The sequence below is a fragment of the Polypterus senegalus genome, chromosome 9 (genome assembly GCF_016835505.1).
Source record: "Polypterus senegalus isolate Bchr_013 chromosome 9, ASM1683550v1, whole genome shotgun sequence".
Taxonomy (NCBI): domain Eukaryota; kingdom Metazoa; phylum Chordata; class Cladistia; order Polypteriformes; family Polypteridae; genus Polypterus; species Polypterus senegalus.
Window position 1 is genome coordinate 165,401 of NC_053162.1, and position 16,897 is coordinate 182,297.

Sequence of the window (16,897 nt, forward strand, 5' to 3'; positions counted from 1 at the left end):
CCAGCAGGAAGTAGGAGTCACATGAAGGGTCAATAGAACTGAGAGCCCGATGGTCTTAAAGGGGCATCTGGAGGCGATCATCATGAGGGCTGGATGTGCTTTCACTTGTCATGGTGAAGGAGAGCTCTGGAGTGATGTTTCTCTGGCACAAGCCCTGGCACAAGGCTTTAGAATTCCTCTGGTGGGCTCAGAGAGCACCTGGACAGCACTTGCCAGCTGGCTGGCATCCTCCTTCTCCTTGTCTCCTGCCACTTTTCACCCCATCACACTCCTTATTCAGTTTCTTAATCGGCACCTTCTGCCTGACTTGCCACCTTCAAAATAGGGCATCATGGCACCCTGTGCTGAGAATTCTTGTGCCATCTACCTGGGCATCCATACCAGCTCAGATACAAAAGGGCAACACTGCTTTGCTGTTGTTTAATAAATAAAAGATAAATGACTGGGTGGCACCAAAATCAAGGGCACAGAGTTCATTAGGCTGACTGGCACCAGTAGAGTGGGAGCACCAGGTGGTGACAGAGATGAGCAGCAGACCATCAGACATTTAAAAACGGGCAATCTGAGCATTCTCTTCAAACAGAGGGGCACACACCGTAAAGGGGCGTGAGAGAGCTCCCTGCATGCCAGTGTCAAGCCCACGGTGGGCACAAGTCATACCCGCCTGAGCCGCTCACCCATCACCCAGTGGACTTGGGCAGGCACCGGTCTGTCCCACCACTCTGAGCTCAGCTGTGCGGCTGTGACATGGAATGGCGACTAACGGAATTCGAAAAGGCTGAGGCTGGGAAAGGGTTAGGGTTAGGGTTAGGGTTAGGGATATAAAAGGCTGAGGCTGGGAAAGGCGCTATATTAATGAAATGTATTGTTAGAAAGAAATGACGGCGCGCCGCTGCAGATCTGACTGGGGGGTTTGTACTCCCGTCACGTTATGTTTTGGGGGGCTTTACTTTACCTTATGATTTACAGTTGATTGTCTCGATGACGACGTCGTGTCCATCTTGAATTTGACTTGACGCTTATTAAGGACAATTAAGAACGTTTCACATGTTCTCCTGACGACATGGCGGCCATTTTGGGACTCACTGTGTCGACAGTTGCCATGGTTTCTGTTCCCAGAGCCCACTGGGACTGCGCGGCGTGTGACATCATCAATGCCTGTAGAGAGTCAGGGCGCACGTCCTTCCTTTTGTTGACTCCTGAATTTCGTTTTTGGTTTTGCCACGCGGGCATCAGCAGACTCGGCTTGGCGTCTCACTTCGTCCCTCTGGTTCGTGCTGCCATTTTGTGTTTGCTATTGACGCCCACGATGTTTGCTGCTGGTCATGTGACATGTTGTGCCGTGGCTCTCCGCCTATGTAAGATGGCGGCACACTCTCTTCTGTGTCAGGGTGTTGTTGCGGTTCATCCAGGGTGCCAGGGGTCCCCTTTTTTGTTCATTTTGTTAAGGTGGTCACTTTTAGCTTTGTGAATTATTCACTTTCTTGCCGGGGTGGGTGGTTCCCGAGAGGCGGGGCCAGAGGGATGGACCTCCCCCCAGCCACATCAAGGCCTTGTGGTCCACTGAGTGTGCCCGACTCTGGCGTTCTGATTATTGCGGTGCCCAACTTTGGACTTTGCTGTTTCTTGTATTTCCATTGGGCTTCTCTGCCTTGGACTGCCAGACTCCTTCTGGGCTTTTGATTATCCAACCCGCTATATCCTAACTACAGGGTCACGGGGGTCTGCTGGAGCCAATCCCAGCCAACACAGGGCACAAGGCAGGAAACAAACCCCGGGCAGGGCGCCAGTCCACCGCAGGGCACACACCCACACATTAGGGCCAATTCCGGATCGCCAATCCACCCAACCTGCATGTCTTTGGACTGTGGGCGGAAACCCACACAGACACGGGGAGAACAAGCAAACTCCACACAGGGAGGACCTGGGAAGCGAACCCAGATGGGTCTCCTAACTGCGAGGCAGCAGCGCCACCCACTGCGCCACTGTGCCACCCCCTTTTGATTATCATGTCTTTATTTTTTGAATGATTTCGCTTCGAGCAGCAGACCCTTCCAGCTCTGAGGTGAGGAGCCCTCGCATATTCCTGAAATGTTTTAAGGCATTTCTGCAGTTGATGTCCATGGTGCCTACGTTTCCCTTTCTGGTGTTTAGTCGTTAATTTCCAAGACGGCATTTTTTGTTTAATTGCCACAGCGGCCGTGGTGTGTAAATGAGGCGGGTGGTCCTTTATGTCTTAGCTGCCGCCTCCAATGCCATCACAGACGTGAGACATAGCAAATGATTTGGGTGAACAAAGACACCAAGGCATTCGTGGGTGAAGACGCCCTTTAAAAACTGGCGTGGCTCTGGCTGAACGGCTTTGGAGGGGCTGAGCGTTGTACCCGCCTGCATCGCTGCTTCCTTTGAAAGGAGCAAAAAACTCAAAATCCGTCACAACGGAGACCACAGACGAGAAATCACGTGACGGGAGCAGGACATTCAGTGCCACACCGCTGCCAGCCAAGTCCACCTCACCAAACGTCTACTCTGAGAACTGTGCCCATGTGGCACAAAAAACAGCACCTCTCTGAGGCTGGGCACATACTATTCATAAAGCGGGCAGCAAGAGTGACCCCTGTACCCTAATGGCAGGCACAATGCTATGGCTAAAAAGAGCAGCCGACCCGGGCAGGGTGGCAGCGGGCACACGCGGACACCTTCATAGTCAACATCCTTTAAGAAGAAGATGGCGGGCACTTGAAACAGAGTGGGCTGGGAGACAAACAACAAGCTGGCGGTCAGAGCCCAGAAACTGCAACATGAGATTGAAAGACAAGAGAAGGCCTGACGTGCCCCCCTAAGCAGGCCTCACCCTAGGTACCCTGATCCTGCACGGGCCCAAGATGGGGGGCTTAGGCTTTTAAATAGCAGAATATCAAAGGCAGGTCTGAACGGAGGAGAGCAGGAAAAGGAAAAGAGAGACGAGTCAATTGGGCTCAAAGGGTCTGAGACCCCCAAAAAGGCCTTACCAAGCATGCCAAGAATAGGCCTCACCCCGGGCAGCTTGGCTTCCCAAAAGTCCAAAGTAAGTTGCGATGCGGTTTAGAAATCAAGATTTGGATTTGTAAATTACAAACAAACGAGCACAAAATGGCAAAAAAGGCCATCGAGAGCAAACGAGTCAGAACATGAAATCCGCACAAAAAGGGAAGCAAAATCCAGAAATCAGAAAATCAATACTAACAGTCAATACACTCAATAACAATCAATGAGCCACCGATTGGGCGGACCTTCAGCAGTGACATCAGGAAGGCCCGCCCCTTGGGGGTTCCTCCCACAAACTGCAAGGAAGGCTTGTAAAGAACACAAAATTAAATGAAAAAAAGAGAAGCCACCTTAATAAAATGACAAATATCTTAGTGTCTGTCTGGATTCTTGTGATGCGCCATCTGTTGGAATGACAGGGACACAGCTGTGTTCTTAAGGTGGATTCCAAAATGGCACCACAGTAACGCAAGACAAGAAATGAAAAGCAAAAAGCAAACAAACCACCCGAGCTGAAGAAACGCAGGCGTCACAGCCAGGTGGTCCGGAGAAGCACAAGAGCCGGGGGCTGCTGTGCCCCCTGCAGCATCAACTCACCACACATTAGATTAGCCATCTGGCGATGACAGGGTTAGCCAGTTAGAGACAGGGGATGATTGGGGGTCCAAGGCCATGGGGGGCATTGGGGTCCACACACTACCCAGGGATCTTTTATGACCACAGAGAGTCAGCACCTCGGTTTTCCATCCCATCATTTTTACAGCTCAGTGTCCTGCCACAGCACTGGGGCATCAGGGTCCACACACAGACCACGGGGTCAGCGCTCTCTGCTGCCCCCATCCCAGGCACAGGTGTGGCTGGCGGGTGGAATTTTACAAATGTACCCCCTCGCCTTTGGCTGCAGTGCCCACCTTTATACCGGAGTGCTGATGACCGACTGCTGGGACCCTAGCAATGGAGCTTCGGCTCGTGGAAGTGGCGTCACAAAATGAGACAAAACAAAACGGGATTGTGGCGATTTTAAAATACGATAAATAAAGAGACGCGGAGCGGAGACCCTCAGTCTCGCCAAATAAACGGCTCCGGGGCCGAGGACTGAACTTCAGCAGGTGACCATAGCCTGACGCCCCTATAAGTGCGGCACACGCAGAACACGCCATTCACGTCACGGGGGGACATGCAGCCGACACTTGGGGGCTTCACAAACGAGCAACTCACTTTGAAGACAAACAAACAAACAAACAAACAAACAAACAAACATTACGCAGGGCGACGTTCAGTAAAAGGGGAGACCTGCTCAGGGGGCTTAATCCTCCTGCACGGCACTGTATCTGCTGGTTAGAACTGCAGGGTGCCCGTCTCCTCACACGTACAAATCTACGTTACTGCCACCCGGGCACCGACCGCTCGCAGTGACCCGCTGCCCTCCATCCTCCCTCAGACTGGGCACTGCCAGTTACGGACAGGAAGGCACAAAGTCTTTTGACCTGCCAACTCCGGTCCTGGTGGGCTGCAGTGGTCACTCTGACCATCTTCTTTATTAGGGAGCCGTTTCCGCTGCTGTTTTGCCTTCGTTGAGACTGATGGGCTGAGCTCGGACCCTTTACAGTAGTTGTTGCTTTTCTATTAATGAGCAGCCAAACAATAAGGAGACGCAAAACGAGCAGCTCGTCTGAAAATAAAGGAAGGTGAGGGTCTCGGTCAGCCAAACATCTGGATGGTGGTCTGAGAACAAAACAGAACGAGAGCAGCAGCAAGTCCTGATGTCCACCAACGGCCTCTCATTGCTTGGCGTGAAATGGGTGGCAGTTTGGCTGCTCGCCCGTAGCCTCGTCGTCTCACGTCCAGGGCTGTTAAAATGAAGGGCACAGGAGTTCATTCGGGTTAGGGGTAGAATGAAAAGCTGCAGCCACACCCAAGTGACAAATGACCAGCCTCCGTTGTACCCAGTGACTTGCTTTGTGACCCTGTGTGTGAGTCACCTGACCTGCCAGGTGTCACATTGCACTCCGCCACTGTTGAGGGAGTACTGACCTCGGTGTCACACCTTCTGTCACTGGTGGGGACTTAAGGGGCAGTGCTAGACAGTCAGAGATTTAAGTCACAGCTGCTTGTTTAATATGAAAGGCACTATATGGGGTCACCTGGGCCTCCTGACCTTCGACACCCTCCGAGACCCCTGCAGGATTTGGATTCAAGTGAATAAATAAGCGTCTGTACCCCACCAGAGGCACATCTGCCGGTGGCTGGCGGATCAAAGCGAGTCGAGAGTTCCGTTCGGGTCACCGCGGGTCGGCTCGCTGGCGCGTAGATCTCCCCCACACACGCCCCTCTCTGGTCACGTGACCCAACTTCGCTCCAATCAAGCCGGGCCTCGGCGGGAGCCGCGCTAATGAGCCCATGAATGAGCCGTGTGACCGCATTCGAAAGCACGCCGCGTCTCTGCCAAGAGCCCGGGGGAGAGGGGGGGCCCGGGGGAGAAAGCAAGCAGGCAGGCAGGCAGGCAGGCAGGCAGGCAGCAGCAGCAGGCTGGCAGGACGAAACGTGCCGTAAAAGCGCTTCTGACGAGAGCACCGCAGCGCAGCGCGCCACGCCACGCCGTTCTTTGTTCAAGTCGCTGGACGGCGAGGGCAGCGCCAACACTCTGAAGTAGGAGGGGGGCACCGACTGGCAGCTGGGCATCCAGAAAACGCCCCTCCTGGGACGGCGCTGCGGTCACCGAGGTGCACCTGACTGGTGGGCGGGCACGCTGCGCTCTGGTGGTCTGGACGCCGGGAGGAGGAGGAGGAGGAGGAGGAGGAGCGGGCAGCATGCCGGTCAGGAGCAGATACAACCTGGTGGATGACGTGGGCGACTCCAGGGTTCCCCTGCACAACGAGGAGGCTTATCAGCACGGCATCCACTTCCAGGCGAAGGTAAGCAGCCGCCAGCGGCCGAACGAACGAGAAGCGAGCAGCCGTGGAAAGGGAGGAAGGCGCGAGGCGGCAGCGGCGAATGCGCGCGCGAATTAAACGACGAGGGGCGAAAAGGCGGGCCGTCCGAGTTTGTAGTCCCGATGGAGAAGCTCCGGTGGATGGCGGCTGGAGCTGCTCGACTTCCTCGGAGGAGCGCGTCGGGAGTTCGGTGTACTCGGCCAGCGTCCGGGCCGCCATTCACAACTGTGACAAAGTCCTGGCGGAGTAGCTGAGACGGGGCACAGCGGGGGGGTGAAGAAGAGCCCTCCAGTCATGGCTGGGGACCTGATCAGAACCAGCCGAAGCCCACCTTTGTGATCCCCCTCTCCTATCTGCGTGTGCGTTTGGGGGTCCAGCTTAGGGACATGCCAAGGGTGACACCCAGGCAGGGACTGAAATGTGCTTTTATGTTTGCTTTTGGTGCCACACACTGAGCCGCCACTGTGCAGCCGTTAATTAAAGGCCACCATTGGTGGGCAGTGCCAGGATGATCTTCTAAAGCCCCGTGTCATTTAGGGTCCCTTCAATAAGCCCAAGAGCCTTCTCCTTTTCCCGAGCTTCTCAAAATGTGTCCCAGTGGTTTGTCACTGGCACTTTGGTGGCCGTTTGTAGACTTGTGGGGGTCTACAAGTGACGTTTAGGTGGAACTTCACTTGGAGATTCTGGCTTTTTACCGAAGCCCTTTAAACAAACATGCATGCGGAGAACGATGACAAAGAAAGGAAACCCTTTGATTTGAATTATTTGGGGGGTTTCTTGGTTTTTGCCTTGTGGCCCAGTGACCTGACCCCCAAATGACATGAGGAGGTCCGAGTTCTGCTGCCCCCCCAATCCACCTTCCTACCAAACCCGAGCAGAACCCCACTTTACAGGCCGCACGCAGGGTTTATGATCATGGAGTGACATTGGGGGGCGCCGTCGTAAAGGGGGTTCCTGCTCTTCGTAGTCCAGTCCCTGCAGCCTTTGAAGTCGGACCACTTGGACCTTTTGAAGTTTAATAAGCAGAGATGGGCCGCGTCTGGCTATGCCAATGGACTTGAGACATCTCTTCACCTACACACAACTCGGTAGCCCCTTCGTGTCACTGTAAGACCACCACCACAGTTAAGGTGCTCAAAGTGTTCTTGCTGTGGCCCTCAGACGTCTCTTCACAGCCCACCTCCTGGCCAGCGTCTAGAGAAGTGATGTCATATTCTAGCAGCACATCTCGAAGCTGGGAGGGTTAATGGAAAGAAAGCCGGCTGGTCACCATTCTGGGAGGGTCCGTGCAGGTGGTCCACTGCTACAAGTACTCGGGGGTCCACATCAATGGCCGGCTGGGCTGAAACAGAAAGGGCAGAGCAGACTTACTGTGGACTCTGAAGTCCTTCACGTCTGGGCGGGTGACATCAAGAGAGGACCACCAAATCAACAAGCCGATTAGAAGGGCAGGCTGTGGACCCCCTGGTGGTCCTGATGGTGGCCCCGATGGCCGAGGCTGCACATCCTCTTGGTGACCCGCTGACGCTGAGGACTTTCAAACAAGGCATCCCACAGTAGAAGTGTCCCCAAACCTTTATACTGGGACGGGGGCTGCCAAGTCAGAGGGTGGTCATTCTGGTGTGTGTTCAGACCATTGGGGGGCTTCCATTTATCTGTCGGAGGAGCTTCTGTAGAAAGCCACATTTCTACTTTGGGACAATTGAAGGTCCGTCTGTCCATCGGTCTCTAAGGTCTCAAGTTACTTTTGTCCATTTTGTTGGCCGGTGGGTCGGCAGTCTTGTCACCTGTGAAGTGTCAGTAACTGACCGCGGCTGCTCTTTGTCCAAATGGCTGTCCCCTTTGCTGTTTATGACATGCGTCATTTCAGAGATGTTCTTTTTCTTCTTTGCTTTATTTCCGTTTGGAGTGCAGGCGGGTGGAGCTGTTTGATGTCCCGTCCACTGAACGTTTGCAGTTTCGTCGAGTGGCCTCCTAGCGTGTGTGGCGAGCGTCCAGACTGTCAATCCGGGGGTCCGCTGAGAGAGAGGGAGTGAGGGAGGTGCTCATTTGTATTGATTTATTTTTTCTTTTCTTTCTTTTCTTTTCAGTACGTTGGCAGTTTGGATGTTCCGAGGCCCAACAGCCGTGTGGAGATCGTCGCTGCCATGAGGCGTATCCGAGTGAGTCCTGCTTGTGCCCCCTTCCTGCCTGTGCCCTGTCAGAGTGACTACAATGATACAAGTATGGCGGCCCTGTGATGGCACTTAGGATGGCAGAAAGGGGCAAGCGCCTTATTTTAGGGTTTCTATTTGATTTATTTTGATGATGATGATGAAGCCCTAAAGACTTTGTGAGTAATGTCCCTTCTCCAGGGTTTACTTGTGGCTCATCATCTCAGGGCAGAGTGCTGGACGCGTACTCATTAGTGGCACGCGTGTTTGTGATCTGCGCGCTGTTGGCACCGTGAAAATGGCATATCTTGGCGAATATTCACACGCAAACCGACCTCATGTGCCCACAAGTCGGGCCTGTGTGAAAACCACTGGCATGTAAGAAACCAATCTGACTGCAACTGGGCGGCAGCAATACCCTCGTACCTGGCATAAAGGCACGTGGGTGCTGAATTGCGTCCTGTGCCACAACTCGTGACGGCTGGTGCAGCTGTTTGTGCAGGGAGGCCGTGGTGTGGCGGTGGCATGGAAATGGCAGCTGCCGCTGGGGAAAGTCGGGGAAGGGAAGTTGGTGAGTGATGGCAGACGGTGCCACGCAGGTTCAAGATCTGCCCCTACAACAACAACGACAACAACATTTATTTCTGTAGCACATTTTCATACACACAGTAGCTTAAAGTGCTTTACATAATGAAGAATAGAAAAATAAAAGACACAATAAGAAAATAAAATAAATCAACATTAATTAACACAGAATAAGAGTGAGGTGGTCCAGTGGCCGGGGGGGACAGAAAAAACAAAAAAAAAAACTCCAGACGGCTGGAGAGAAAATAAAATCTGTAGGGATTCCAGACCATGAGACCCCCTGGCCAGTCCCCTCTGGACATTCTACCTAACACAAATGAAACAGTCCTCTTTGGATTTAGGGATCTCACGGACGGACTTGATGATGATGATGATGATGGTCACGTAGACTTCTGCCTTTTAATCCATCCATCAATGTTGGAGCCTCATGAAGCTTGGAGTAGGTGGAGGTGGCGCAGGTCACCACCACAGAGAAACAGAAGAGAGAGTTGGGGTCCGTACGGATTTTAGAGCCACCATGAGTAGATATTATGAAGAATTGAACATACAGAGGATCAGGATCAGATGACAGTGAAGTTAGGAGAAGGTCATGTTACAGTCATGTGTTCTCAGCCGTGTGTTAAACTGCTCTGCCGTATCAGCCTGGTGAATTCCTACTGGCAGGCTATTCCAGATTTGAGGTGCCTAACAGCAGAAGGCTGCCCGCCTGCCCGCCTCACCACTTCTTTTAAGTTTAGCTCCTGGTATTCTAAGCAGACCCTCATTTGAAGGTCTGAGGTTACGATTTGGAATATAAGATGTCGGACACTCTGAGATATACGATGTTGTGAGATTATTGAAGGCTTTATAAACCATAAGCAGAATTTTAAAGTCAATCCTGAATGACACAGGTGACCAGTGTAGTGACATCAGGACTGGTGTGATGTGCTCAGATTTTCTTTTCCTAGTTAGGATTCTAGCAGCTCCATTCTGCACTCGTCGTCGCTGATTTCTGTCTTTTTTGGTGGTCCTGAGAGGAGTGCGTCACAGTAATCTAGTCGACTGAACACAAACGCGTGAACTCCTCTCTCGGCTCATCTTTCAGTGATATAAGAGGTCTAACTTTTAAAAAATGCTGTCCTAGTGATCTGATGAATATGTGATTTAAAATTCAGGTTACAGTCAGCGGTCACCCCTCAGTTATTTACCTCCGTCTTGACTTTTAATCCTGATGTGTCCAGTTTAATTCTGATAGCCTCATTGTATCCATTATTGCTGATCCCTAAAGGTTCAGTGAGGGATAGCCGGACCACCACGATGAATCAAAGCCACCCTAACGGCAGGAGTGGTGGGCGACGTCTGATCTCGTGACCCAGCGGTGTACCAGGTCTGGTTGTGTGTCACGGGCTCTAGAACTTTCTTCGGAGGGTCACTTGACTCTGCCTTCCTATCGTCCTGGTCTCTTTGCTGCTGACCTTCGTAACTTTTAATGACCCAAAAAAAAAAGACTTTTGTGATTTTCAAAGCAGGCCAGCAGAACGTGAGAGAGTCGTGAGGAAGAAGAGCAGGGCGCCAGTGGGCAAAGCAGAGCAGTCTGTGTAAACTGGCAGGTGCCACCCAGTGCGTGTTTGTCACCTCGCGGGTGTGACGTTCTGCACTAGGATTTAATGTCATCAAAACGTTTTACTTCGGTCTACACTCGCGGGCTGGATGTGTGGCAGGCACAGCGGTTTTTAGCCCTGGCACTCTCTTGCTTCAGTATTGACATGTGGCCCCCTATGGCTACAGCCACACGCCACTTCGTTGTCACTTCAAGCGCAGACATTGCTCTCCACTTCTGTCTTTTGTCCTCTTTACTCCCCCCTGATAGTGGAGACCACTGAAAGTGGCAGCCCCATGGCGCTTGTTGTACGGTTTGAAAGACAAAACCCGGACGGGTCCATAGAGTTGTGTGACGAGTCCCTGGCCGGTGGACTCTTCCTCTTTGTGACGTCCGTGTCCTCCTGGTTTTTGGTCGTTTTATTGTGGGTGGAGACTTTTGTAAAGGACAGATGCCAGTGTGGGCGGAGACGTGTTTCCTTGAGCAGGGCTGTCATTGGCTGATTGCGTAGTTGTGTTGATGACAGGACCGCCCTGTTTGTTTGTCCAGAGTTGTGTCAGATGGCCGAGCCGTCCTCCTCTCGCAGATTTGGGGATGCTGGACTGAGTTAAACCCGCCCTCAGGCTGGCACCGGCTTATCCCACCCCTTTTAGCTGCCAGTCCCGTGGTGTAGTCTGTAGGGTGTAGGGTGGCACTCTGGTGGGGAGGGGGGGTCCCCGGGGAGGTTCCTGGCGTGAGAGCCACCTTGCAGTCTTTGCCAGTCTCATCGAGTAGCCTAAAGTGTCACCTGGTTTTCGAGAAGGCTCGCGATTTGTCCCTGTGGTGCAGCCGCTCTCTCGTTTGACGGATGAGAGGGTCACTGGTTCATTACTGGTGCTGGTGGTCCTGTACTCTCACATCTGGGCTTCTGTCTGCAATTCTTGTCACTTGCCGAGGGGCACCACCCAGTGCATGCTGGGAGTAGAGAGCCCGCCCTCCAGAGACCTGCTTTGCTCTCGAACCGAGTGACCCGCTTCAGGGTCTCGTCCAGCCGTCGAGTTCTCAGAGGCACCCGGCAGAATTCATTTTATTGAAATAGCGAAGCGCAGTTAAGATGGACGTCTTCACAAAACGTCACGGGGGTCCTGAAGCTGAAGAGGAAGCCAGGAGGACTTTTAAAACGAGTCTGGCCGAATACAAGTGACGTATGGACATCGTGCTCCGCTCTCCTTTATCACATTCTCCCTGGTGGCTTGGTTTGCCCTCTAGTGGTGGTTGGGGGCTCAAACTATCAACCTGACCATCTGCATTTTGTGCCACCCATGCCATTTTTTTTTTTTTTGGCTGTGACTGACAGCGCCCTTGGCAAGGAAACAACGATGATGATGGGTGTCATGAAATCGATTTATAGGCTTTCAGCTGAAGGTCACCATCTTTATGTGAAACGCTCTGGTGACCTCCTGTTGCGGTGCCCAGGGCAGACGCTGACGCAGAGTTACTGCCTTTCAGAGGCCCTCTGCCCGCCAGCGCGTCCTTCTGTTTCCTGATGTAGCCCCATCACAGGAGAAGACCCTCCGAATCGCAGACGCCAGGCCGAGGCAACTTGAATAGACCTGCTGCCATTGCTGTGCCCGGTACCCTGAAGAAAGGGCATGATGGGACTGAAGTGTCCGCTCATCTGAATGGTTTGGTTTGTAATTTTAAACGGTGGAGCAGAGGAGGAAGTCGAAGAAGAAGATGAGCTAAACATTATGGAGGGCTACACGTGTGTGTGTGTGTGTGTGTGTGTGTGTGCCCCATTCCAGCTGTTTGTACAAGTGCATTCTGCCAACCGCTCAGACTGCTGGGTACACCTGATTTGCATATCCCGCCCCCTCTGACTGTTTGCGAAGGTGATAGGCTGAGGTGTTTGACTACAGAGTGGCACCTGTCCCCTGCCCTGCCCATCCCTGCCCTGCCCTCGATCTTGATGGTTCAGCCACCATCTTACGGGTATAACGTCCGCCTTTTTTCCAGTCTGAGTCTCCCCTTCCAGTCCATAGTTGTGTGGGCGGCCGGCGGCCATTTTGATGAGCTGTGTAGACTAAGGAGGGCACCATACCAGGGACTGATGCTGTACTATGCCAGTTTCTGATGGCACCAACAAAGCGAGTTAATGAGGGTGTGGGTCCAAATGCCACCACTGCCACTGTGTGACCCTCAGCAGGTCACATCACCTGCCCGGGCTCCGACTGGGTTATTGGGGAAGGCAGCCAGTTGTGTCTCAAATGCCGTAACTCGTTTTAGATAAAATTGTCGGCCAAATCGATGGATGTAAATGTGGTGGGTTTGTGCACAGCCCCCCGGTGGTCTTCATTCTCCACCTGCTGCTTGCTGTCGAGCTCACGCCATTCATTTCCCCTCCAGTCTTCTCATAAGTGGCGTTGGTGTTTGTGAAGTGCCATCTGCACTCCCACGTGTGCCACTTTCAGACCGCAGGCGTGGATTGGTGTGAGGGGCTGCTGCTGTCCGCACTCGGTGGGCTTCTTCAGACCTCCAGATTGCCGTGAGGCGACTGCTGTGGATGTTTAAGTTGCTGGCATTCGTTTTAAAGAGGGCATCGCTGATAACGCCACAGGGCACCCTGACAGGTTTTTTTTTCCCCTTTGAAAAGGTGCACACCTTCATCAAGCCAGCTGTTGGCCCAGGGTGGTCTCAAAGTCGGACCCTTGAAAGTCTGTCTTGGCTTTTCTCCTTTAAGGGGACTGACGTGGGGTTTTTGTCTTTTTCTCTTCGCCTCCCTGCCATTGGCCTTTGGTTTTGGGGTGACGCTGGCCATGCTGGGGTCCCATTCTGCTGGTCCCTGTGCCCCCCCCCCAATGGCGGTGTTTACTTCTGGCTTACCAACAATCGGAGAAATGAGAGAGCAGGTGGCCTCGGCACTTTAATGGTTGGCTCCCCCCAGTTCAACCCACCGAGTTAGACGGTCACAGGCTTGAGGTCCCCTCGCATGTCCCTTTCTGGTGGTCTTCTGCTCTCCGTTGTCCACGTTGACTTTAGGGCAACCACCAGCTGGCAGCCATTTCATTTTACACTCGACTTGCTGCTTCTTCTCCTTTGAGCTCCGCCTGCACGCTTGTGCCCACCTTGTATTGTGGAGACCACCAGGTCCTGGTTTTAAGCCACCCCGTGTCATCTCGAGAGGCAGCACATCGCTGTAGTTTGGGTAGGGACCACTGTCTAGGCCCAGGACCCCCACAGATGCTCAGGGCTTATGTAAAGGCTTAAAGACGACTACCCACGCGAAGTGACTCTGCAGCACCGGACCGCGCGCCTCTCGTGTCAGGTGCCACTTCCAGGTGGTCTGTCCTGAGTGGATGGAGTCCTTCCTCGAGTTCTTAAGTTGCTGGTGTCCCTTGTCACCTGCTCGGTTTGTCCCATCCTGCGTTGTACGGCGGGCGTCTTCTGTTTGTGACGACAAAGCAGTGGCCCTCGAGTCATGAAGACCTGTGAGTGGCCGGTCCCCTTGGGGTAGCCCACCTGGACCACTGCAGTGTGGCTGTTGGACCACCGTTGGAGTGGAGGATGCGATTATCTGGCTGGACAAAGCTGGTGATGTTTTGTGACATCCAGCCATCCCTGTTGAGGGGGGACACTCGGAGATCTGCAGGTGGACGAGTCGGTGGGGTCCCGGATGAGGCAGACCACTGGTTTGTGAGGCTCAAGGACTGTGTGGGTGACACTGGAGCAGGCCTGTCACCCTGTCTCGTCACTCTGTGGACCTCCGACTGCAATACAGCAGCAGGTCAGGTCACCTGCTCAGACGATTCTGCACTGCACTGGGGGTACGGCTGGGGAGAACTCGGCGGACACGGCACCAAGGAGCTGAGGTGGTCCACTCCAACAAGCACTTGGGGGTCCGAGTTAGTGACAGGCTGGACTGGTCTCGGAACACAAAGAAAGGCCAGAGAGGGGAGACTGCGGTCCTTGAATGTGTGACAACTCAGTGGTGGCCAGCGTGCTGTGCTGTGCTGGTCTGGTGACATCAAGAGAGGGCCACCAAATTGACAAGCTGATTAAAAGGACACACTCCGGACCCCCTGGAGGTCATAGTAAAGGGGAGAATGAGGACGAAACCGAGTGTCACGATGACCAATGCAGCACGGGGGACCCCCTATGTCAACAGCAATACACCTTTATATAGCGCCTTACCAGGACCACCAAGACAGACGTTTATCGTGTGTGTGTAGCTGTCTGTCGGCCACATGACGTGCCCACTGGCATCTGCCTACGTCTCGGACCGTTCACTGTGGGTCCACAGCTCTGCCCGGCCTCCCTCTTTTCTTCTCTCCTGGACGTGTCCCTGATGTCCTTCTGACTGCAGTTGGGGGTCCGACCGTGAAGTGACCAGCTGCCCAAAGGACGGGGTGCAGCCCAGCTGGTCACGGGGTGTGTTGGCGTCGTGTCTGAGTTGATGTGATTCAAGCCAATGACTGAACAGGCGCTCGATCGTGGATGCTGCTGTCATCCCCTGTCCCTTGTCCCCTGTCCCCAGGCCTGCGTTTTTTTTGTCCTGCTGACCCGATTTGCTGTGCCATCCCCTCGGTAGAAGCTGAAGTGAGGCCTGCCCTGCATAATGCCAGCTGTTCTCCAGGCGCCGTGTTGGCTGACCTGGCACATTTGGAGGCTTTGTGGGTTTGGGAGGAGCAAACCGGGTGGAGTAGTCCCTCGGCTTCGGCGGCCCACCGGCATGTATGATGTCATTGTTGGGATTAAACTGCCGCTGCACGCCTGACGAGACCTACTTTAACGTGTCGGGGGTCCGGGGCTGGGGGGCTTTATCAGCGGAGATGCCTTGGCTTGGTGGCTCCTCGAGTCGGCGATTGAACTTTAAGTGTGTGACGTCACATGGCTGTGCGGTTCAGGGGGCTCCACCTGCCAGGAAGGTTTGTGTGAGTGCACATCAGGCAGAGGGTCCCAGCTCTCCTTTTTTTTTTTTTTAAGCCTCCTTCTGTCCTTCAGTTATGCAAAGTGACGTTTGGCCTGCGAGTGACAGATTGACAGGGTGGCGTGAGCAGCCCACCAGAAAGGCCCCGCTGCTGTTTTGTGTTCCCCGTTGAGCAGGTCCATGGGGTCTTCGGGAGCCCCGCCTTGAGCGACGTGCGCTTTTGGGTCACCGTGTGGCGTCTCCGGCCTTAGGGGTCCGACATTTGAGTCTGTGAAGGCTGTTTGAGCTCTCGTTTAATTCTGCGGGCCGCCACCATCGAGGGTCCGATGCACCCCAGCTCTGTGGCCACGAGTTTGAATGTTTCCTGATGGCTGCCCCTCTGCACCCTGCTGTGCCTACTGTTTCTCTGGCGCTTTTTGAATTCCTTGCCTGAAGTGAGTGGGCACACCCTCAAGACTTTGGGGGTAACCGTTTCTGCTTCCTGCGTTGGTGCCATTACACTCTCTGACAACTCTCCCATCATCGGTGTTTTTTATTATTCTGCGCCACGTTGGTGGGCTGCAAAGGTTGATGAACGGAACTTGAGGCAGGCTTGGCAGGGTCTTTGTTTTAAATGACTGCTTTGGGGGTCTAACAGGCAGTGGGTACTGGGGCTGCTGAGACCACCCAGCATTTCCTGACCTCAAAGCGGCCCTCACACCCCACCCAGGGGTTCCATCTCATCAACGGTTCACTCAATCGGGAGTTTAGAAAGGGTGAGGACCCCCGTTTGTGGTCAGACCACCTCACCTGCTAGGCCAGGGCAGAGAGCTCCCCCCTACCTGGTGACATTTGATCAACTTGTCGATTTCTGACTGTCCCTGTCCTGCGTGATGGTGACACACAGAGGTGTCCTTGTCCTAAAGCCACAGCTGCGGGAGAGGAAGTCGAGCGAGTTTTGATGATTATGGGAGTTCCCACCTGTGGGGGTCTCAATCAGGCATTAAGGGGCGATCAGCAGATGGGCAGAGGCCAAAGACTGGCAGTATTGGGGGGGGCTGAACGTCAAGATGAGAGAAGCCAGTGAGCAGGAAATCAAGTTAACTGTGAAGATGGCGGCGGTGGGGTGCGGACCCTCGTTTCCTGAGAGGCCCCCCGATGCAAATCGGGAATCATGTTGATGAAGAGTTTGATGGCCTCCATGCCAATGGCGTACGTTTGTGGCTGTGAACCCATTCTGGAACCCCCGAAGACACCCCGAGTGGTGGAGATGATAAAGCCTGGTGCAAGTTCGGCACACTTGTAAGTGGAGTGTGCCACCTCTGTGCCACTGATGCCAACAGGGCCACTGTTGGATCACCACTTTGGGGTTGTTGCTGCAGGGAAGTGGGACGTTTTAATGTGAGGACCCCCGACTGTGACGTGCAGGTCGAGGTCTCGTCGCCAAGTCCGTCTTTATTTCGCTAAAACGTTTCATAGATGGGCGTCTTTAATATACGATGTCACCGCTTATACTGTGTGGGCGTCGTGTACATTGTGAGTGTCCATTCAGATACGCAAACCGTGAAATGCCCTCACCAAAAGAATTGTGTCCACCTGAGCCCTGCCCATCCTGATGGGCACCTTGCCCAAATGTCATTAATTCTGCAGGTTGTGATTGAGTGCCAGGGCTTGCCCGGGCAGCAGAGTGGCGAGTGGTGTGAAGTGATGGTACAAGCCCACCCCACCCCAGTGC

At 53.7% G+C, this 16,897-nt stretch overlaps 1 protein-coding gene across 1 annotated transcript in view; it reads left to right on the forward strand.

Moving 5' to 3' along the window:
- The first annotated feature begins 5,422 nt into the window (after positions 1-5,422).
- si:dkey-34e4.1 (carboxyl-terminal PDZ ligand of neuronal nitric oxide synthase protein) overlaps positions 5,423-16,897 on the forward strand; it is a 30,991-nt gene continuing 19,516 nt past the window's right edge. Inside the window, exons 1-2 of the mRNA XM_039762530.1 lie at positions 5,423-5,942; positions 8,051-8,122. Of these exons, the coding sequence (XP_039618464.1) occupies positions 5,838-5,942; positions 8,051-8,122 (177 nt within the window). The 5' untranslated portion in view covers positions 5,423-5,837. The remainder of the gene's footprint in view (positions 5,943-8,050; positions 8,123-16,897) is intronic.